We start from the raw sequence: 24,483 nt of genomic DNA, 5'->3' as shown, positions 1-24,483 counted from the left end.
TTTTCTGATGAAAGAAGCTTATGCTCAGCAGTGGGCGACTGAAGGTTAAAATGAACTAGAATTAGACCAAGAAAAGTCTGCAGCGATTTTGATACCATAGGCAGTTCAAGTGTCATTTATACGTCATAATTTCATAGAAGTTTCACGTTTAAAAATAACACTTGCACTGCGTGTGCTATCAAAGTCACTACAGACTTTTCTTGATCTAACTCTAAATGTTTAATCGGATAACCAATAAGTACCTACAATCGAAAAATTAGACTCGGTAATAGTTACAACAAAACAATACCAAGGGATGGTATTTATATTTCAATTTATTATTTTATAAGTAAATTGACTAGTGTAGTATACCTGATTTGCTTCGGTATTTTGTTTTTTTTTACATACCTATTGATAATTTCGTAGTGTGTGTAGTTCGTTCAAATATTATTTAAGAATTATTGTTTATTTTTGCTTAGTTTTTAGGTATATACTTATTAATGGTTGTATTATTATTGACATTTTATTAAATATAGCTTTGGATACCTATATTATGAGTATTACGTAGGTAGGTACTTACTGTGGCTTTGAACTAAGTAAAATGGCGCTGACGCAACATTTAAAATAACTGAAGACCGAACTCATCCCATACCTAATTACCTAAGCGTTCCGTGAACAAAGTTATGTACGGATTTTAAAAACATTCTTAAAATTAACGCCCCTATAAACATTTTAAATATTTTCGTTTCGAATGAAATACTTTCGTTAAGGGCCAATTCCTTTGAGGTATTTGAAAAAATCTACCGCGGGATTGGCACGACCCCCTCCCTCTCAAGGGCATGTTACAAGTTCAAACGTTTCAATGCCAATTTGCGAGTCCGCGTCTACGTAGGTACGTTGCGTAACAACGACTTTTTGTATGTCCAAAGAGATTAAAATATACCCACCTGCACAACCAGTATATTTCAGAATGTAGGTAACTGTACCTACCTTCTGACCAATTTTAAGTCTTTGTAAACTTGAAAGTGAGAGACCGTTATGGCCGCCGGTAACCGGTATCGACGATCCTTGACTAAGAAATTGTTGAAACTGTGAAAAATAAATAAGTAATAAACTACGTATTTTGTAACAAATTGACTCCTTTAAATAATGTAGTGGCTATGTGAGTTGTACCTCGAATATAATAAAAAACTGAATGGAACAAAATTATCCAACCTACTCACATTTCATGAGAATCTACCTATTGAGAAAAACAGCCGGACAAACACAGGAAAGCATTTTTGCCCAAGCTAAAATGGAGACTTTCGCTTACGCTTGGTCAGTTAATAAATATTTAAGAACAATTTTACACAGATATCCCTGTAGTCCCAAACTAAGCAAATGGACGTTTATTTGTTTGTTAAAACAAATTAAATAAGATCTAAATTAATTGTAAGCTAATTTTAGGATTTCACTCACGTATTTTTAATCACTCGCTGCCCGATTCGATAAGATACGTCAATTAATATATAGATCTAGAAACGATATCGATAGATGTACCAGTGTCAAAAGTAACGTTTTCGTTTGAAGAAACGTCACTTTTGACAATGACATATAATTTAATCCATATCCTCTCTAGATCCATTAACTGACGTATCTTAAAGTTCGAATCAGGCCGCTAACTAGGTCTAAATTTTCATCAGTGTATGAGTGAGTATTTGAGTAGCGGTCACAACGGGCGGGCGTCACGTAAAATTGGCTTAAAGTTAGTATGTCTCACTATAATTAAAATTCGATAAATTAATTTGTTACCGAGAGACTTGGGTTGATGAACACATCATACAGCAAGAATGTCGAAACTGATGGAATCAAATGTGTCGCTTAACATCAAACTCGGGTAAATCCATTCGACCCTCTCAGCAAATATCTACCCTATTACCTTTTCATAATACCAAAATCGCATGATCTGACATATGGATTTACCCGACTTTGAAGTTAAGCGACTCAAATGTATGTGTAAACCCTTTTAATACCGATCACTAATCTTGAGACTGATGCAACTAGGTATCTACTTCAGGTACAATCTTCCGAGGTGGCGGAAGCCCCTGGCGACGTGAGAACGTGACTAGTGCACAACCAGGGGCTGGAAACTGGAAACACGTGTTTGCGCGTGTTACGCCTTTGTACAACAAACAACTAAACGAAGGGCTTATGTACAGACGGATTATAATTATTCTTGTGGATATACTACAAATGTATTTGGTAGTAGAATAATAGGCCTTTCAAATAGTATCTAAGTATAAAAGATAGATCAGATTTGTAATGATAGACTTAATTTATTGTGTTAATACCTACATAAAAAAATGAATAGTTATTAGTTATTAATTATGTGATCACATTAATAATCGCATCATACCATTCTTGCCGTTACGGAATAGGTAATGAATGATGTAACTATCGGTACACCTTATAAAACAAAGTCCCACGCCGCGTCTGTCTGTTTGTATGTATGTACCTATATTCGGAATAAACTGATTCTCGAGGAATGTTTAGGTGCAGGTATAATTTGTTAAGGTTTCACCCGTGCGAAGCCAGGACGGGTCGCTAGCCTTTACTAGAACTATTCCATCATCTTTAATCTAATTTGCAAACTTGCAGAACTGCAGAATCGCGTGAGTGACTAATAGTTAGGTACTTACTCGTATGTGCTCAATGTTTCGCACGCGAGCGATCACGTGGAAACTTGGAAAGACTGCGGGCCTTACCGGACAGCTTGAAATAGCAATTTGTTATTATAAACGTATAATAAAATCGCTACGCGTGTGACTCTTGTATTGAGAGTTTGTTTTTTGGGTCTCATAGCCAAATAGATAGTTAGTATAATAATTAGCCACGATTATAATAGTTATCATGCTTTATGTCCAATTCATCACCATCGGCCATGGGTTATTGAAATGTTTTTTGCATTCTTAATTAGTAATTAGGTAAATGATAAATAACTAATGAATGAAGTAGCGCTTAATATGGCTGTTGCTTTTCACGTGAAGTTATGAGGGTAATGAAAGGATTAGCACATTATATTATAATGACACAACATAAATAACAAGGCAAGTACCTATCTAATAGGCCTGCTTACAAATTATCCCATCGAAATGACCTTTACCGCTACACGCGACTAGCAACAATTTTCTAATGATAGTGTACCTAACGTGGATATGCTTCCAAAAATCTTTTGTACCAAAGTATACTAATGGAGTTTTATCAGATGCGTCCACATTAACCATAACTTATTATCGACATCGCTTTTTAATTAACACGACATTCTACTCTAGCATACTATTACTTATTCTGTGACTCTAGCCAATGGCAAACATGAACCTGTCTGAAAGGCGAGCGCTCCGTGCCCCGTAAGGGAAAAATCTTGACAACCTTATCTACCGTGATAGTACAAAACTTTGCCATTTAACATAACTTTGCCCAATAAAACCAAAATAATTTAAAAGTAGTTACCACGGAAGAAAGAATCAGTGCGCCGCGCTCTGGTAGTTAAAGATACACTTTGATTACATAATGTAAAGCTGGGTTCAAATTTGATTAGAAATAAAACCGTTGCATGCGTTTGAAGAGCGAACTCCTTGCGCCGACAGCAATGCCGCGGGAGTCGTGGGAGTGCATGATAGCGTGTCCAACCGGCGCTCCGTGTGCATACTGCCACAAGTGCCACAGAATAAATAATAGTACTAGGTACAGAAGACTCACTCTCTAACAAAACGCGTCTGTTACAATCAGGATGCCACGCGCGGCTTATGGCTAGCCACCAAAATTGGTGTAGTACGGTAATACAAGTGCGGAAAATAGGTACCTATTCGCACATGTATTCTACAACGTTTTAGAGTATGTACATACATAATATATAATGGCCCTTTTAAATTTTCGACGTAGTAAGGAATGTGCTTATCAAGGCTCGGAACTGGTGTTTACTTCATACAAAAAATACCGGTATTATTACGTTCTTTTTCGTTCTTTGGTTAAATATTTAATTTAATATGGGACAATCTAATAATACGAAGTTGTTACCTAATTACATAATACAGTCCTACGTAAAGAGCATAAAATAATTAAAAATAATGGGCTATTTTGGGTTTTAAAAAAAAAACCGGTTCCGAGCCCTGGTGCTTATTATAGCACAGTGTATCGTAATGGAGTAGGTACTGTAAAATGTATTACCCGCTGCACGTGTCACTTGAGCCACACGCGGAAGCGCGGCTCATCCCACCCCCGCCCAAAGGCCTCGAACACGTTACAGGTTCAAGAGCAACAGAAATCCCGCACGTGTGCTGTGCGTGTAGGTCGTGTAATATGTACTTCATTTTTTAATCAATAGGATTAACCAAGGATTACCTATTGGAAGTTAGCTACTGCCAATATTGAAGTTCATGGCTACCGATATCCATTAATCTAATCCGATCCAATACTTATTACTAAGTTAGTAGGTACTAACTACATATAACAAGCTATTTTTTAACTACGGGAGATTGCATGGACAAATCATAAATGGAATTGAGTCATAAAGTGGCCATGCACGTTTCTGCAGCCGCATGGGTGTTAAATTCGAAACCATGACATTTTGGTTAATATTATAAGTACATATATATATATAATAATATAGTAAAAGCCTACCATTTTTCCGTAATTAGGTACCTACTTACCTATACAACTCACCTACTTATACAATTAAAATGAACGGTAGCATTTTGTCAAATGATTAAGCAGCGTCTGCAAGTTTGAGAGAAACCACCCCTGATATTACTCTCTATGCCTACACGCTAAACCTGCAAAAGAGCCCTTAAGATAAGTATAAGACCGAAAAAAAGTAAAAGTGAAGCCCCACGACACGTGACCAACAAACGAGTCGTTCCTAGCACGTGCATCCCTGCCGTACACGACACGTGCCGCACCTAAACAACAAACACTTTACAAAACAGAAGTTCAAAATAAAAATAGGTAACTTTTAAGGGTTTATTTTATTAGCCTGTTTACCTACTTTTAAACCGCACGGGAACTTTACCAAGCTTATGTTTTACCAGAAATTTTCGGCTATAAAATATACCTACATTATATTCAGGACCTACACGAAGTAAGCCAAAATACAGAGTTTTTATATAATTGAGTCAGTGACAGTACCAGTAAATTAGAATTACCTCAATTACCCAATAACAGACATTTAACTAACACACAAATAGGTATACGTCTAGATATATCTACAAGATCTGGGCGTGAGATTTTGTTGAGCTGTCAATAAATATTTTCATTATTGCTCTTGTGTGTTAATATAATTCTTTTAAATGAACTTGAATATTTACAATTACTTATCGAGTGAACTGAAAAACATTATACCTATTACACTATATTCAGAGATGTGACTTATTTGAAATACCTGTATTTAAAATGCAAATACAAAATGCAAAATACCTATTTTGTATTTAAATACCTTTTGAAGAAAACTATTTTGTATTTTATTTGAAATCGTTTTTGGGACCTATTTTCTATTTTCAGAATACAAAATACTTTATAATAGGTAATTTAGGTAGGAGTTACAATCTCTTTTTTACTATCCTGGCAACTCTCTCTCATTCTTTTAACATGGAACTGTCGAATACCTATGTTTAGTAACGTCGCACTTGACCAGAAGAGTACTGAGTAGTTAAAAAGAAGACTCTTGAGTGTTGCGAGGGTTTCAAGGCTCAAGAGGAGGAACTTTTCTGCCCTGGTGAAACACAAACGTGACGTTTTCATTACACTAACGAGAGGTAATACCTATACTAGCTGTAAAAAAATACATATCTAAATTAATGCTTTTAAAAATTGGCCGTTAAAAACCATCATCCATCCATCCTTCCGGTTAATATGAGCAAACAACTAGAAATTTGCACTTTAGATAGAGGACTGATTGACACACTGTTTTCAAAGAATAAAGAGTCTTTTCAACTCGGAAATTCCGAGTATATAATACTTTTTAATCCAGATTAGGTATTCACTATTCAGAGTACCTTTTATCGCAAAGTATTTGTATTTAAAAAAAAAGTACATACTTATTTTGAAAATACCTATTTCGTATTTTGTATTTCAAATATAAATTCAAAAACTATTTTGTATTTTGCATTTGAAATAGTATATCAAGGAAGTATTTGCATTTTGTATTTAATTACTTTTTATAAAGTATTTTTCACATCTCTGACTATATTACACTCACGACATGCGTTTTTAGCGTTTTAATACCAATCACTATTCAAAAATAACTATTAAATAAGTCTTAACTTCGGATACTCCACTGGCAATCGCGTGGCAGTAGACGGTCGGGGCGGCCTCTTGCCACACGGACGGGACGCGATCAGTTGAGATCCTTCTCAACTGGCTCAACTGGACTCGGCTGGAAAGAGCTGGAAGTAGCCGCTCAGGATTGCGACAAATGGAAAATTCTTCTGCGAGCCCTATGTCCTTAATGAGGGATTACAGCATTACATGAACTTCGGATACCTGGGACTATGGTTACCTCAAAACCAAACACAGAAAAAAGTCCCCCTTTAAGTCCCTCATTAATCGCCTAATTTAGTTTTTATGTACTTTAGACTTGTGGACACGGTGTCCCGCAATAATCACGCGGATCGTAGTAGTAGTATTTGCAAGGGTGCAAACTGTACTCGTCACCAGTAGCGTAGCATCGCCCGAGGTTTAACATATCTTCTAAGTCACACCTGTAAAGAATTGTAGGTGTAGAATACAGCAAGGTAGACAAAGTAGAAACTACTAAGCTCTCAAACTGTACGAAAAACACAGCAGTATCGTTTCCGTACTTATCCACCTATAGGTACTCGTAAGTCTGGATAAACTGCTTTTTTTCTTGAGGTTGGATTAAAGACTATTCAAGTAAGTATAAGAAGGTTTTTCTTGTTTTTACATGATGAAGGTGGCAACCAAGCATAAGTGCCGCTCTGGTAAAATTTGGTGTGGGGTTCATTCCACAGCCGAAGCATTTGCGGAAGTAAATTCCAGGGCAGGAAAAGGACGAAGATATTTAATTTACTAACTTAGCCTCTGTAAGCAGCTGCTGCTCGTCTTCGCTTAGCTCGGGGATGGTATACTGCTCGATGCCGAACCGACCCACCGTGACGGGGGTAGCACAGACGGGCATTCCGTAGCACTTTTCCGGGTCACTCTGCTCCACCAGCGCACTGTCCAGAGTTGTGGGTGTCTCGAACATTCCTACCGAAGTATATGAGAAAATGTGTGGTAAATGCATCAATTGGCAACGAGAATTCGCCAGATTTAAACCTATGTGTTTCCTGCCTGAAAACCAGCGTTGTAGTAAATACGGTAAGTATACTGCAACCTGAGACTGCAACATTAAGCTGAGGCAAGCTCCTAACACTCATGGATATTGTCCCTTAGATGTGCAACTTAATTTCTTAGTTTGTAAAAAATGTGTTACAATGTCTGTTAAATCTGCCATTTCATGCCTCTATGTATGAAAACAATTCGCCTTGGTTTGAAGTCGGAAGTTTTCGACAGAACAATGTGGAAGACGAACCATAAAATTGGTAACAATCGATTAAATTATATAATCGATTTGATTTTCTCTGGTGATTGAAGTGGAAAAAGCGGCCAAGTGCGAGTCGGACTCGCCCATAAAGGGTTCCGTAACATAATAAAATTGCGATTTACGATTTATGACGCATTAAAAAAAACTACTTACTAGATCTCATTCAAACCAATTTTCGGTGGAAGTTTGCATGGTAATGTACATCATATATTTTTTTTAGTTTTATCGTTCCCTTATTTTAAAAATTACAGGGGGGGGGGGGCACACTTTTTACCACTTTGGAAGCGTCGCTCGCGCAAACTATTCAGTTTAGAAAAAAATGATATTAGGAACCTCAATATCATTTTTGAAGACCTATCCATAGATACCCCACACGTATGGGTTTGATGAAAAAAATAATTTCGAGTTTCAGTTCCAAGTATTCGGAACCCCAAACTTTTTTTGTTGTTTTTTTTCTATTTTTGTGTGAAAATCTTAATGCGGATTACAGAATACATCTACTTACCAAGTTTCAACACTATAGTTCTTATAGTTTCGGAAAAAAGTGGCTGTGACATACGGATGGACAGACAGACAGACATGACGAATCTATAAGGGTTCCGTTTTTTTGCCATTTGGCTACGGAACCCTAAAAAAAGATGAAAGATGAGATAAAAAATAAATAAAACCTTTCATAATGTTCAGAACGAATCTTGCTGTAGAGAAGCCGATAGAAAGATGCCCCTGCTCGTTGTTGCTCTTCACCCTGCAGATAATGTCGTCGGCTTCGCGCACTAGTCGGCTCAGGCAGTTCAACGTTTTCTACAACGAATACAATTATTTTCGAAGCGTAATTTCAATATATATATTTTTTATCTATTTTTTTTTTTATTCAAATGGTCTAAAGATCAATCGTACCGATTTTCATGGTTTTTAACACAATCTAGCACTATATCTCTGAAACACCAACATACCTACATACATTAGGTCGCGCAAATCATTTAGCCGATTTGCCAATAAATGGCACTGTACACGATTATACTTAGTATGCTTCTGGTCAAAAATCTTCCTTGTTTTATAATTACATGAGATAATTGAAAGTAATGCGCGAGTAAAACTAAGGTATATCACAAGTGTATGGTTTTTCAAGTCTCAACCTTTAGCCGCCCGGCGCCCATACGTCAAACCTTGCCAAGCAAAATGAAATTTTATTTTGTCAACACAAAGTTCAAATTAGAATGGAACAGGAGACCTTCTTTAGGTCTCTGGGCGGCTAGAGAATATAATAAAGCCCGAATTACCTTGGGCACATTGCAGTCGAAGGGGTTAGGCTTAGCGGCGGAGAAGACCGGCACACGCGTGCAGCGGCCGCAGCCGCCGACCACCGCCACGCTCGACTTGGAGGGGTCGTCGCCCATCATGGAGGCGTACAGCTGGTTGGCGCGCATGGCGTTCACAGAGTTCACACCCAGCACGCGGCGCGGGTTGTACGTGCCAAGAACCTTCAATGTCTATAACAGAAGGACATAGCCCATAGGTTTCTGAAAAGTGCGGTACCGGTAAGTACATTATCTACCTTGTCATTTTTAGGGTTCCGTACCTCAAAATGAAAAAAACGGAACCCTTATAGGATCACGCGTGCGTCTGTTGGCTACTGGGCCTAAACTACTGGGCCTAAAATTTTGAAAAAGTACACAAATTAGTACTTTACCTATTAGAAATGTGCAGGAAAACCTGTTAGAAATGTGCAGTCAAGCGTGAGTCGGACTTATATACGGAACCCTTGGAACGCGAGTCCGACTCGCACTTGACCGGTTTTTATTTAAAGTTGGTGTTTATAGGAGTGTTGACCGTGCAACTAACGTTGTTCAGAATAAAGAAGTTAAATTTTAACTATCATACTCCTCCTTGTTACTGCGTAGGTACATCGCTTTGCGCCCCCTCTTCAGAAGTGGTCAAGCTGTTGTTGTAGCGCTCGGGATTAAATATAAATAAATCAATAAATATTAGGGGACATCTTACACAGAACACCCTAGCCCCAAACTAAGCAAAACTTATACTATGGCTGCTAGGCGACGATATACATACTTAATAAAAAGACAATGACATACTTATAGACATAGAAAACACCCATGACTCAAGAACAAATATTTGTGTTCATCATACAAATAAATGTCCTTACCGGGATTCGAACCCAGGACCATTGGCTTCACAGGCAGGGTCACCACCCACTAGGCCAGACCGGTCGTCAGTATAAGAGCCAGTTGCACCGAACTCTTTAACGATACGAACAGTTTGGTGCAACCGACTATAAGACGTAAGTACATATGTTACACATGAACTAACAGAGCGCAGCACAGAGCGTAGTTGCAATCGACCGGGGGCGTCTGCACGGCGAGGATGGCGTACGGGCAGAACTGGGAGACGGCGATGGCGGTGGTGCGCACGAACCGCAAGTTCTTGAAGAACAGCTCGCGGTCTGGCTCGCAGCAGCAAGGGGGCAGCTCGTAGCAGCCGCCACAGATTAAGGGTCGGTTGCACCAAACTGTTCGTATCGTTAAAGAGTTCGCTAAATTTTTATGTATGGAAAGTTTCATAGTAAAGCGCCGGGGCGCGCCGGCTGACGTTGATCAGTCTGTCAAATGTGGTTGGTGCAACTGGTACTAAGTATGTTACAAATGAACTAACATGCGCGCACAGAGCGTAGTTGCAGTCGACGGGGGGCGTCTGCACGGCGAGGATGGCGTACGGGCAGAACTGTGAGACGGCGATGGCGGTGGTGCGCACGAACCGCAAGTTCTTGAAGAACAGCTCGCGGTCCGGCTCGCAGCAGCAAGGGGGCAGCTCGTAGCAGCCGCCACAGATCAGCACTACGTCTGCATCCTGAGATGATAGTTAGGTATTTGGGTCAAACAGAAAACTGTGTTACGTCTTTCCTGTAGACATACACAAGAGTTAAGGCCTGTAAAGGTTAATTTTCTTATTTAACCCTTACTTATCCACGTGAAAAGGCTTTCCTTTTATTTGGAGAACTATGATAAAATCATTACTTACATGATGTTAACTATTGCCCACAGGAGAGAAAAATGTACAGTTCGCGCGAACACACTAGTTTTCTCTCCTGTGGGGCAATAGTTAACAGCTTGTGGGCATGTAAGTAATGATTTTATCATAGTTCTCCAAATAAAAGGAGGACCTTTTCACGTGGATAAGGGTTAAATAAGAAAATTTTAACCTTTGTAGCCCTTAACCCTTGTGTACGTCTACATGAAAGAGGTAACACAGTTTTCTGTTTGACCCATTTGTAGGTATTACAAGGGGGAAACGTTATTGTTTAACTCCTCGTGCCATACCCAAGCCAGCGAAAGATTCCATAATTGAACCACGAGTGCAGCAAGGTTCGAAAAGTGGAATCTTGAGCCTTGCGAGGGTCTTAAGGCACTAGGGTCAAACAAAATTTGCTACCATGTGAAACGCAACAATCCAAATAAACGCTATTAAATTTTTATTATTAAAAATCAAGTAAATAACATGAAGAAACAACTCAAAATTTGCATCAATTAACTTTTCCACTCTTGTGGATAAAATGCTTTTGAACTTTTCAACGAAAGTTCGACGAGAACCTTTACGAAAAACATGGATGATTGTTTCAGGTTTTTTATTGATATCACCTTAGGGCATTTCCCAGTCACTTTACCTTACATTGGTGTCAAAGTACCAAGTCTGGACGTGAATATCCTGCTCCCCATACAACCATTTCCAGTCGCCTTTACGACGCGGTGTAGACACATCTTGTGTCGACACCGTCTGTTTCGGTCACAATTCCAGTCGCAGAGTCGTCGCCGTGTCGACACAGTTACCAGAAATGGGGAAGGGTCGACACATGACACAAAGTGACATAAAGTGTGGTCGCCGTGTGCACACATTGTTACGAGTTTGCGACTACTTTATGCCAAAGTCATTCGTTCATTCGTTCATTTTGTTCCTGTCAAATGGAAACTGTCAGATGGAAAAATAATTAAATAAAAATAAGTGACATTAATACGCCATCTCTAAAACGGATTACAAGACGTCATTATATATTGTTTGCATTTATATTACAATAGGACTTAAATTATTATGGGGAATTAAACTGCTCGAGTGATTTGATAAACTAAGTGTAATATAATCAACGCGCCACCACATTGTATTAGTTTAGCCGGAAATGAAATTGTTTACTTCTCAGTGCCTGTGTTCATAACTATATTATTTGATGCATTTTTAGTACTTGGATGCGTATACTATACTTAAATAACAGAAATAACGCTTTACATACTACGAAAGTTGTTAATTATGATGTATAAATATGGTTTAAGGCTGACAAAAATTGCAGTCAAAAGTAGTCGCAAATGTTTCGACTTTGTGTCGACTCTGTGTAGACACATGACACGCGCTGTCAAAAGTAATAACAAAGTTACTGGATTTGCAAAATGGCTCCTTGTGTTCATTTGTTTTCAGATATTCTCAAAGTGTAAAAATGCCGTGGTCAGAGATGGGACTTAATAGATTAACTGTTTATTCGACAAATTAATGGAATAAAAAAGTTAATCCTCAAATTTTAATCGCGATTAGTTTAGTCGACCTAACATAGATTGAAATTGAATTAATCTGAATATTAATCGAATAAATTATCGATTAAATCTCGGTTGGAAGTTGACAGGGGGCCATTTTTGTACGTAAAATTAATAGAAATGTCTTGCCTGCAGATGGTAGCCAAACACTTTGTCATAAAAGTCGAGATGGGTGTCGATTTATAGGTTTTAGGGAGTGCCGATTTCGAAAATGATGACCATTTTGGAATCCAAAATGGCGGCCATGCACTGTGTCATAAAAGTCGTCATGGATGTCGTTTTATAGGTTTTAGGGGGCCCCGATTTAGAAAATGATGACCATTTTGAAATTCAAAATGGCGGCCATGCACTATGTCATAAAAGTGGTCATGGGTGTCGTTTTATAGGTTTCGGGGGTCGCAGATTTAGAAAATGATGACCATTTTGGATTCCAAAATGGTGGCCATGCACTATGTCATAAAAGTCGTCATGGGTGTCGTTTTATAGGTTTTAGGGGGCGCAGATTTCGAAAACGATGACCATTTTGGATTCCAAGATGGCGGCCATGCACTATGTCATAAAAGTCGTCATGGATGTCGTTTTATAGGTTTTAGGGGGCCCCGCTTTCGAAAATGATGACCATTTTGGAATCCAGAATGGCGGCCATGCACTATGTCATAAAAGTCGTCATGGGTGTCGTTTTATAGGTTTTGGGGGGCGCAGATTTCGAAAATGATAACCATTTTCGATTCCAAAATGGCGGCCATGCACTATGTCATAAAAGTCGTCATGGATGTCGTTTTATAGGTTTTAGGGGGCCCCGATTTAGAAAATGATGACCATTTTGAAATCCAAAATGGCGGCCATGCACTATGTCATAAAAGTTGTCATGGGTGTCGTTTTATAGGTTTTGGGGGGCGCAGATTTAGAAAATGATAACCATTTTGGATTCCAAAATGGTGGCCATGCACTATGTCATAAAAGTCGTCATGGGTGTCGTTTTACAGGTTTTAGGGGACGCAGATTTCGAAAACGATGACCATTTTGGATTCCAAGATGGCGGCCATGCACTATGTCATAAAAGTCGTCATGGATGTCGTTTTATAGGTTTTAGGGGGCCCCGCTTTCGAAAATGATGACCATTTTGGAATCCAGAATGGCGGCCATGCACTATGTCATAAAAGTCGTCATCGGTGTCGTTTTATAGGTTTTGGGGGGGCGCAGATTTCGAAAATGATAACCATTTTCGATTCCAAAATGGCGGCCATGCACTATGTCATAAAAGTCGTCATGGATGTCGTTTTATAGGTTTTAGGGGGCCCCGATTTAGAAAATGATGACCATTTTGAAATCCAAAATGGTGGCCATGCACTATGTCATAAAAGTTGTCATGGGTGTCGTTTTATAGGTTTTGGGGGGCACAGATTTAGAAAATGATAACCATTTTTGATTCCAAAATGGTGGCCATGCACTATGTCATAAAAGTCGTCATGGGTGCGTTTTATAGGTTTTAGGGGACGCAGATTTCGAAAACTATGACCATTTTGGATTCCAAGATGGCGGCCATGCACTATGTCATAAAAGTCGTCATGGATGTCATTTTATAGGTTTTAGGGGGCCCCGCTTTCGAAAATGATGACCATTTTGTAATCCAGAATGGCGGCCATGCACTATGTCATAAAAGTCGTCATGGGTGTCGTTTTATAGGTTTTGGGGGGCGCAGATTTCGAAAATGATAACCATTTTCGATTCCAAAATGGCGGCCATGCACTATGTCATAAAAGTCGTCATGGATGTCGTTTTATAGGTTTTAGGGGGCCCCGATTTAGAAAATGATGACCATATTGAAATCCAAAATGGCGGCCATGCACTATGTCATAAAAGTTGTCATGGGTGTCGTTTTATAGGTTTTGGGGGGCGCAGATTTAGAAAATGATAACCAGTTTGGATTCCAAAATGGTGGCCATGCACTATGTCATAAAAGTCGTCATGGGTGTCGTTTTATAGGTTTTAGGGGACGCAGATTTCGAAAACGATGACCATTTTGGATTCCAAGATGGCGGCCATGCACTATGTCATAAAAGTCGTCATGGATGTCATTTTATAGGTTTTAGGGGGCCCCGCTTTCGAAAATGATGACCATTTTGTAATCCAGAATGGCGGCCATGCACTATGTCATAAAAGTCGTCATGGGTGTCGTTTTATAGGTTTTGGGGGGCGCAGATTTCGAAAATGATAACCATCTTTGATTCCAAAATGGCGGCCATGCATTATGTCATAAAAGTCGTCATGGATGTCGTTTTATAGGTTTTGGGGGGCGCAGATTTAGAAAATGATGACCATTTTGGATTCCAAAATGGTGGCCATGCACTATGTCATAAAAGTCTTCATGGGTGTCGTTTTATAGGTTTTAGGGGGCGCAGATTTCGAAAACGATGACCATTTTGGATTCCAACATGGCGGCCATGCACTATGTCATAAAAGTCGTCATGGATGTCGTTTTATAGGTTTTAAGGGGCCTCGCTTTCGAAAATGATGACCATTTTGTAATCCAGAATGGCGGCCATGCACTATGTCATAAAAGTCGTCATGGGTGTCGTTTTATAGGTTTTGGGGGGCGCAGATTTCGAAAATGATAACCATTTTCGATTCCGAAATGGCGGCCATGCACTATGTCATAAAAGTCGTCGTGGATGTCGTTTTATAGGTTTTAGGGGGCCCCGATTTAGAAAATGATGACCATTTTGAAATGCAAAATGGCGGCCGTGCACTATGTCATAAAAGTCGTCATGGATGTCGTTTTATAGGTTTTAGGGGGCCCCGCTTTCGAAAATGATGACCATTTTGGAATCCAGAATGGCGGCCATGCACTATGTCATAAAAGTCGTCATGGATGTCGTTTTATAGGTTTTGGGGGGCGCAGATTTAGAAAATGATGACCATTTTGGATTCTAAAATGGTGGCCATGCACTATGTCATAAAAGTCTTCATGGGTGTCGTTTTATAGGTTTTAGGGGGCGCAGATTTCGAAAACGATGACCATTTTGGATTCCAACATGGCGGCCATGCACTATGTCATAAAAGTCGTCATGGATGTCGTTTTATAGGTTTTAAGGGGCCTCGCTTTCGAAAATGATGACCATTTTGTAATCCAGAATGGCGGCCATGCACTATGTCATAAAAGTCGTCATGGGTGTCGTTTTATAGGTTTTGGGGGGCGCAGATTTCGAAAATGATAACCATTTTCGATTCCGAAATGGCGGCCATGCACTATGTCATAAAAGTCGTCGTGGATGTCGTTTTATAGGTTTTAGGGGGCCCCGATTTAGGAAATGATGACCATTTTGAAATGCAAAATGGCGGCCGTGCACTATGTCATAAAAGTCGTCATGGATGTCGTTTTATAGGTTTTAGGGGGCCCCGCTTTCGAAAATGATGACCATTTTGGAATCCAGAATGGCGGCCATGCACTATGTCATAAAAGTCGTCATAGGTGTCGTTTTATAGGTTTTGGGGGGCGCAGATTCGAAAATGATAACCATTTCCGATTCCGAAACGGCGGCCATGCACTATGTCATAAAAGTCGTCATGGGTGTCGTTTTATAGGTTTTAAGGGGCGCAGATTTCGAAAACGATGACCATTTTGGATTCTAAGATGGCGGCCATGCACTATGTCATAAAAGTCGTCATGGATGTCGTTTTATAGGTTTTAGGGGGCCCCGCTTTCGAAAATGATGACCATTTTGGAATCCAGAATGGCGGCCATGCACTATGTCATAAAAGTCGTCATGGGTGTCGTTTTATAGGTTTTGGGGGGCGGAGATTTCGAAAATGATAACCATTTTCGATTCCAATATGGCGGCCATGCACTATGTTAAAAGTCGACATGGATGTCGTTTTATTGGTCATGGTCATCATTTTCGAAATCTGCTCTTCCTAACACCTATAAATCAACATCTATGACGGCTTATATGACAAACTGCACGGCAGATATCTTGGAATCCATAATGGTCATCATTTTCGAATTCTGCACTCCCTAAAACCTATAAAACGATATCCATGACGACTTTTATGACAAAGTGCACGGCACACATCTTGGATTCCAAACTGGTCATCATTTTCAAAATCGGCACTTCCCAAAACCTATAAAACGATATTCATGACGACTTTTATGACAAAATACGTAGCCGCCATCTTGGATTATAAAATGATCATCGTTTTCGAATTCTGCACTCCCTAAAACTTATAAATTGACATCCGTGACGACGCAAGTTATCTTTATTTTCAGATCTAACAAATTGCTACAGAATACAAAGGACAAAAAAGAAGCGAGGAGGTAATGAAACAAGCAAAAATACAGATGATTCCTCGACGCAATTGGATGCTTCTTAAATTGTGTCCAGATTTTTTTGTTATAAAAGTTTTTATTTTTCACATATTACTCTCACAAGTTCCGTGACATTTCGACCTTGTAATTTTTTAAGTAAATGTTTTTGTTTATCTATGAGGATCTCACTAGAATAATATAATTAGGGAGTGCTCCCGGTACTGGTTTTCTATACAAACACAGTAACGGAACCGGGAATTCCCGGTTCTCTTCATACAAACTCAGTACCGGGAGCATTCTCTAAATATAATCAAGGTATGTTTTATTTGATGATTGAAATAGTAACGCAAAAAAAAATTATATTTGTGTCTTATATTCCTGCCGAAGACTTTTATTTTTCCTTTTCCTTCTACACAAGTTTGGCCAAGTAATAAGAATTTAGGGCTCTCAATTTTATTTTGACTTCTACAACAGTAAAGCTACGAGGCCATGATTGGTATCGTTTTCGTATAAATTCGCAGTACCAAATTTAGTTATGGTATCACATTGACACCATTCCAAAGTAAAAACATATAAACTTATTAAAATACTTTCTTTTAAACTCCTCTTCACGCTTAAACTGCTGAACAGTTTTAATTTAAATTTAGTACACATATTTTGAGTCCCGAGACAGGACATAATAAGTTATCTCAAAAATCATCCTTTAAAGGTGTGAAATGAGGTGTAGGGGGGAATTCAGAATTGACTTCTTGAAGTTAATACTGTTTAAGTTTAGGTTTGAAGTCATGTTTTTTTATCATTTTTAACTAAATCAAAGTTGTAGACCATCCCAAATTTAATATAAATCGGTTCAGCGGTTATTGATTTCCCGTACAAATTTCCACGCCACTTGTCACACCTTCAAAAGATGATTTTGGTTATAAGATCTATCCTATGTCCTGTTCCGGGACGCAAACTATTTCTATACCAAATTTCAACGAAATCGGTTCAGCGGTTAAAGCGTCAAGAGGAGTTTAAAAAAAACCGGCCAAGTGCGAGTCGGACTCGCGTATTATGGGTTCCGTATATTAAGTCCGACTCGCGCTTGACTGCACATTTCTAATAGGTTTTCCTGTCATCTATAGGTAAAGAACTATTTCGTGTATTCAGACGGACAGACATACAGACGCACGAGTGATCCTATAAGGATTCCGTTTTTTGCTTTTGAGGTACGGAACCCTAAAAAGATTTTTTTTAATTTTGTGGAATGGTGTCAATGTGATACCCTAAATGGATTCAGCAACCCATATTTATACGAAAACGATACCATACACGGCCTAGCACCTTCACTGATGTAGATATATCAAGATAAAATTGAGAGCCCTAAATAAACTTTCAAGAGCGGATATCTCTAAAACTATTCAACATATCGAAAAAATTGACTGTATAAACTTGTAACAAATTAAATTAACTTTCATTTTGTATAAGTGGCCATATCGCTAAGATGCATAGTTTCCGAGATATAATCGAAAAACCGGAAAATGGGACCTTCAAAGCCCCCTCTCTACCCCCGCTCAAGGGCTACGGCCGGGGACTTTTGATATGTTCACCTCCTAACTTGTCCAAACCAAGTTACAGAGTCAAAAATTGTGTTCCGAGTCCCTCTACAACTTTTTGGAGCATTCGTTGGCTGACCTAAGTAGCTTATTGCATTTCTTTAAAAACTTTTCTGTAAAAGGTTTACGGGTGTTGGGTGTTTATATGGTTTTGTTCGATTATTATCATTTGCATCGCCCATGATGACTTACTAGAATTACTTACGAGCACACGAGACACTAATAGTAGTTTGACAAACCTTGGTTTTCAAGAGGTATTTTATATTGACATTTGCTGTCACAAATTTGCTGTCAGATTTAGTCGCAAACCGCACGCAAAGTGCACACAAATGTGTCGACACCTTGTTACGGAAAAGTGTACACACGGCGACGACACTTTGTTTCGAAACAATTCTAGACACATTGTGTGGACTCTGTTACGACACATCTGACATTTAGTTACCACTTTGATGATTCTGCGACTGGAATGGTTATATGGGTCGTATCAATGAGGATTGGATCCCGGATTTTCGGGACGTAGGATAATATCAAATCGTACCATTGTACAATTATAATACAGTAAAATTATACATTTTGCGTTTGCGTCAAATCCGGTAGTTCTGATTTTTTGCAGGCTTGTTTATGATGTTGGCCCAATGAATAATCCAAGTTTGTGACCTCGAGCGCCGAACGCAACTTTGTCAAAAATCGAATAAACCGCAATTTTTTTTAGATTTGGGCGATTATAACCCTAAAGTACTAGTTTTGATAGTAACTTCCTAGGGCGTTTTTAAAGTTGACTAAATTTGCTACAATAAGACACTAGAATTGTCTCTGTACATCTAATATTTTCCGAGATAAAGCCTTTCAAAATTTTATAATTTTACATCAGTTCTTAGCTATAATATAAGGGTTAGGTAGGTAATTTATATGGAATTCATCACCGGCGCGTTCTACAAAATATTATTTTTCCATAAAAAAATGTATGAGTGCCTATTTTGAAAAAAAAAATTATGGAAAATAAATATTTTAATAAGGCCTAGTATCCCCTTGGAGGAAGTCTGTTAACAATAAATCGTAAGTCTTTAGGTATTTTTTTATTTTATGTTATCTACGTTACCAGTCCTACCTAGGTATGAAAATTGTGCTTTTCAACCTTATGGCTCGAGATTTGAAACTTTAACTATTTCCGTACCAATCTACTTATACCTAAGACCGAGAAGTGTTTTTTGTGATGAGTCTCCCTCAGAATTATCGGAGAACCAAACTCGTCCTCCTTCAATACCAACGGTTATCGTTTGAGCTAGGAACTCATTATTGCCCTCTCCTACAGCACCGCTGCATGGGCTTGAAACAAAATTGTCAGTACATTGGCAGAGCCCTATTGCTTTCCCTAGTAATAGCAAACGTAGTGATTATATTCTCTTTGGTAATAGCCCTTATCACATATATTGTAATCCTACCCGTCAATAAAAAAATAAGAAATCGTTTATTTTTTTCATTCACTACAAGCAGTATTTCTTGTATTTGGATATAGTTATTGCAGAGTATTACCGTATAAAATTAAATTACATTAGTCTAAGCATTAAATATAGTAATTTTTAAACTAAAACATTATTTTTGAACAAACGCGAGAACCTCAAAAAATGGTCTCACTAGACGAAAACATGTGCATCGGGGCTCGTATTACAAAAGGCATAAGGTCCACCGATGTACAGTTAACAGTGTGAGCGATGGTACCTGAAAAAATGTGATCGTAAACCATCTTACATGTAAAGCATTCTTAAGAAACTGCTTTCCCTGATAGGCTTCGATCTCGGGGCTGGTGTCGATGTGCGCCAGGTCCGTGGCCACGCCCAGGACGCCCCGGTCTGGCTCGTTCTCGTACAGCGCCAATGTTTTGATCACTCGCTGCTGTTTGAGTACCAACGACACGATTTGACCAACGTCGGTGCCTGCCCCGATTATTGCTACCTAGAACATAGACACATCGAGAAATACTAAACCAAAACACTATTGTCTTGAAAAATACTGAGTTTTTTTTGGGAAGGTCATTCGCTGAGAATATGTGTGCAGTTTCAGTGCAGCGTAGATTTGACCTCGAGCGATATATAGGTAAAATCTGTGTAACAATGTCCTATAATATTTATTTATTTATTTATTCTAAAGTACCTAAAGAAACTACAGATACAGGTGGGTGTAAGTAGCTACCTACACCCACCTATTTTGTATTTGTAGGTACCTACTGACTTCTGTGCTTTAGAGTTTATATATATATTTATTTGAAAATTGTGTCTTTATTAATAAACATGTTTCAGTTTTTTTTATTTATAAATTAATTACAATTTCCACTGCACATTCTGTTGTATTCTGCAAGGTTATGTGTTGTTTTGGGTGTTTTACGTGACAGTGGGTACACTGAAAATCAGCGTCCTAACACTACCCATGTGCTGCGACGTTGCTGAGTGTTATCCTTTTCGGGAACCACCCGCAGCACTGTAACTTACCTAGATATGTATAAGCTTATTTTAATATTATTTTAGTATGTGTCTTTCGAATAAAAGCATCATTCAATCAATTAGATTAGACCACACTATTTTTTGAGAATGACCAGGGCCTTACTCTCCGCACAATGTGCCGGTGTGAAGAAAGGCCTTATGGTGGAAAGAAAAGTGAAAATAAATTCCTATAACTAGTCATCAAAATATTACCTATAGGTACCTAGACAGAAAAAGCTGTTCTTGGTAGGTAAGTTTTCATCGTGACGCATCTAATATATATACTTACCTACTACCTACCTGCTTTGTGATCCCGATGTTGGTTTCTCTAAATTAGGCAAACCGATGGGAATTTAGTTCTAACGATCACCCCGCCGTGGTTTGGTTCAGGGTCTACGTAGCAATTAACGTGTTATCTACCTACATGTGAGTAACCTCTATTAGTTGCAATGTAACCAAAGCCACAAACCTTGCGAGGTGGTACTCTAGGGTTGTAACAGCACTTCTCGCATTCTGAGTCCAACTGCGCTAAAGCATCGGACATTACGAAATTTTGGAATGTAGCCCGTTGAGTGACATAAGGCGTAAGCCGACGTAGAAATTTTACATGCTTCAACATTTTACACACGAAATTTTGAACACTTTACAATTTTTATGTCTAAAGGGTAGTATCAAAAGCTATGTTTGTTCTTTGGTAAATTATGTCAGTTAGACAATGACATCTAAAGATATCTCTCCTTTAACTTATGGAAGGTAGTCTACACTCCATACTTTAACCTTTACGGATCCAGCTAAACCAAGAAAAGTTTGCAGCGATTTTGATAGCCCACACAGTGCAAATATTCAAAAGTCAAATTTCTACAAAATAATGACGTATAAAATAACACCTGCACTGCGTGGGCTATCAAAATCGGTGCAGACTTCTCTTGATCTAACTCTCTAGAAGCATGCATGCCAGTGAGAGTATGAGCAAGAGTAAAAGCGCACACTACAAATAATTATTTGTACACACGCACAAAACTACAAATTATTATTTGTAGTGTGCGCTTGTGCATGCATGCGTATTAATTTGTTTACATGTTTTAAAAGATAGGTATACATATAGTGCGTCAAGCAAATCTTGTCAGTAGCAATGTAAAGCAAACTAAAGTAGGGCAACACTCAAAGAGTAGTATTGCGCTAAGAAAAGCAGCAATGTACAATGTACATCGAACCTAAACTTTTTTTTCCGCTGAGCGCGCCCGTCAATTCAAATTGTCACTCACGGATTCTCTATTGAAAATGTTTGAAATTGTTATTAATAGGTATGGACGGACAATTTAAAAGCGGTGTGTGATGTTGATAAAACTGATTAACTAATTTTAAGATCTCAAAATAAAATTAGAAGTGGATTATGCCGTTAAACAAGAATGTATGAATAAAATCATTGCTTCAGCAGGTAGATGTCCTACTACTGGATTTTAATATTTTATTAGATTTCTCAGTTGCCACCGTAGGCATTGTAGGCATCTTAGTTTTGATTAAGCACAATCTTATTTAATATATTGGTATTTAATGGTGACACAGCAGAAATATCTCTTGAAATAGAATCGATTCAGAATGTAAACAAAGATGATGGCTGTCATTCGCGATCCACATTCCACAGATAAAGCACAGATGACACGCGATTTTCGAATTATTCGAACACAGTGTTGCTAACCCGCGATTTTTCAAATTTGCCGCCGTTTGCTACTGACAAGATTTGCTTGACCCAGTATATTATGTATATCAAATCTAGGTACATGCTCATTCAGAAATCAGGGAAAAAAGGGAAGTCAAATAGGAGATTTAAATAAAACCACGACATGTAGAACAGACATCAAATTTAATAGATATAAGTTTCACCTATATATATTTGTTTAACATTCATATTGATTAATATTATATTGTCTACCCATAAACAGGCATACTTGTTATGTATCGATTACAACACGGAGGAATTAAAAATGACTAGATCTATTTAGAGAGTGTAAGCCGCCCAGAACTACACATTTCAACAAGGTAAATACCTCCATAAATAAGTACTCGTTTGAACATTGGTACCTACAAAATACAAACACAGGGTAGGTATTTGTTTTTCAACTTATTTTTCAACATATTTTCATTAAAATATTTAAAATGCAATTTGCAATATTTTTAAGAGCACGTTACTTTTTGCTGACAAACAATAGTGAGCCCTAATCTTATTGACATAAGCTTGCACTTCCAACAATACTCGATACGTAAATAGCGTTCGCTGGGTATTTTATATTTTATTAGTTTTCGCTGGAAAAAATATTTGTGCTATAGAAATTACTCGCTTTTTTTTTCATATAAATAACATCAAATAGGTTCAATTTAAATTAACAGGAATCCGTCGCAAATCACCTTCGCCATCTCTTGCTTTTGTGTTTCTCAGAACACTGAGTACTCATTTAAACCAGACAATTTTAACAATTCATTAAATTCCCAGCTTTAACAAAGGAAGTTTCTATACAAACAAACTATGAAATAAAGGTAACAAACGCATCCAACTCTCACTTTCTCAGTGATAATAACATAGGGTTTATAATGCATAATAAATAATATTAATAACGAAGGCAAATAAATAATTTCGGCTGGCACAATATCAATAATTATACGAATTCTAGATAACAGATCTTTGCTCAGATTCAATGAGTGCGACTTAAAAATTAAACAAAATAGTAACAACACTGCACAGATATACACATTTTTTTAACAAAAACTATGACATTATTTGATTTCTTCAATACAGGCAACGCAAGTTAATGCAAAAATAAAATAACTTCGACTAACTAAACATATTTCAGTCATTCCCTTTATACACTAAGATACCTATGTACACATTCGAATTGGTAAAATATCGTAATAGATAAAATATGATGATATGAAAAACGTACAGAAATACAACATCAAAAGTTTTTAAGAAACGTCTAATAATAAATGCGAAAAAAATCGAACATTCCAATGTCAAGTTGCAACGACAAACTATATATGGTCTATTATTTTTGAAGAGCAAATATGTAAATAGCTACCGACGTCAAGTTTAATAACGCTGATCTCTCTCTAAAGAATGAGGTACTTTGACATAGACAAGTAGTATAATGAATTTCTTGAATCATGTTTGATAGGAATGTAATCCTAATTCAATGAACTAAAACATGAGAGTGATGAGAACTCTTAGCAACTCTATACTGCCTAAATATCTGAAGTAACGCTAGCCTTTCCTCAATATCAGTAAAAGGGATGGCTGCGATTGAAACGTTCACACTGCATATGTCTAATGTGTATGTGGTTGCATGTCCCCAGACGGCTCGCACGGGATGGGAGTCCACTACAGCCCTACGGCACCCCACTGCAGCTCCGAGTTTAATCTACTCATACTCGCACTATTCACAACCCGTCGCTGTCGACGCTTAATGTTACAGATCATAAGAAATGTGCCGATCACTTCATCACCCCGCTTAGTTGTGTTATTTTAATAGATTTAAAAAAAACGAACGCACCTTGAATTAATTTATAAATCTATAGCTGCGCATATGACATAGGTAGACATGCTATTTAAATAATACAACCAGCGGAGTAAGAGTTCTTAGTTCCTAGTATATTACTATTAAATAACGGCATAATTTTTCCAGGGCGAGCAATAAAATTACATTTAATTAATGGAACTCATACAAATAATCTGAGAAGAATGATCCAATACACAATACAACAGAAGTGTAGCCGCTTATAATATATGCATATAGGTTTATAAATAAACAGCAAAACGGCCAAACATTTAGAATAGTTAACTGCCTTGGATTAGTATATATTATATTCCATAGTTGTAAAGTAAATATTGGAGTAAAAAGCGTATAAAGCAGGAAGACTCGAAAGAGTGAACAGTAACGGTAAATGGCATGTAAAGAACATTTTA

At 38.0% G+C, this 24,483-nt stretch overlaps 1 protein-coding gene across 1 annotated transcript; it reads right to left on the bottom strand.

Moving 5' to 3' along the window:
* Positions 1 to 6,375: 6,375 nt before the first annotated feature.
* On the bottom strand, positions 6,376 to 21,213 carry LOC134670566 (uncharacterized). The gene is made up of 7 exons (XM_063528374.1): positions 20,995 to 21,213; positions 19,798 to 20,001; positions 10,226 to 10,420; positions 8,839 to 9,048; positions 8,227 to 8,359; positions 7,047 to 7,221; positions 6,376 to 6,713 (listed from the first exon to the last, which is right to left on the bottom strand). Exons 1-7 carry the CDS (start codon positions 21,142 to 21,144, stop codon positions 6,584 to 6,586), a joined length of 1,197 nt encoding a protein of 398 aa, XP_063384444.1. The 5' UTR covers positions 21,145 to 21,213; the 3' UTR covers positions 6,376 to 6,583.
* Positions 21,214 to 24,483: the final 3,270 nt, after the last annotated feature.

This window comes from Cydia fagiglandana, chromosome 1 (assembly GCF_963556715.1).
Source record: "Cydia fagiglandana chromosome 1, ilCydFagi1.1, whole genome shotgun sequence".
Classification (NCBI taxonomy): Eukaryota; Metazoa; Arthropoda; class Insecta; order Lepidoptera; family Tortricidae; genus Cydia; species Cydia fagiglandana.
This window is presented reverse-complemented; position numbering and strand designations above follow the sequence as displayed.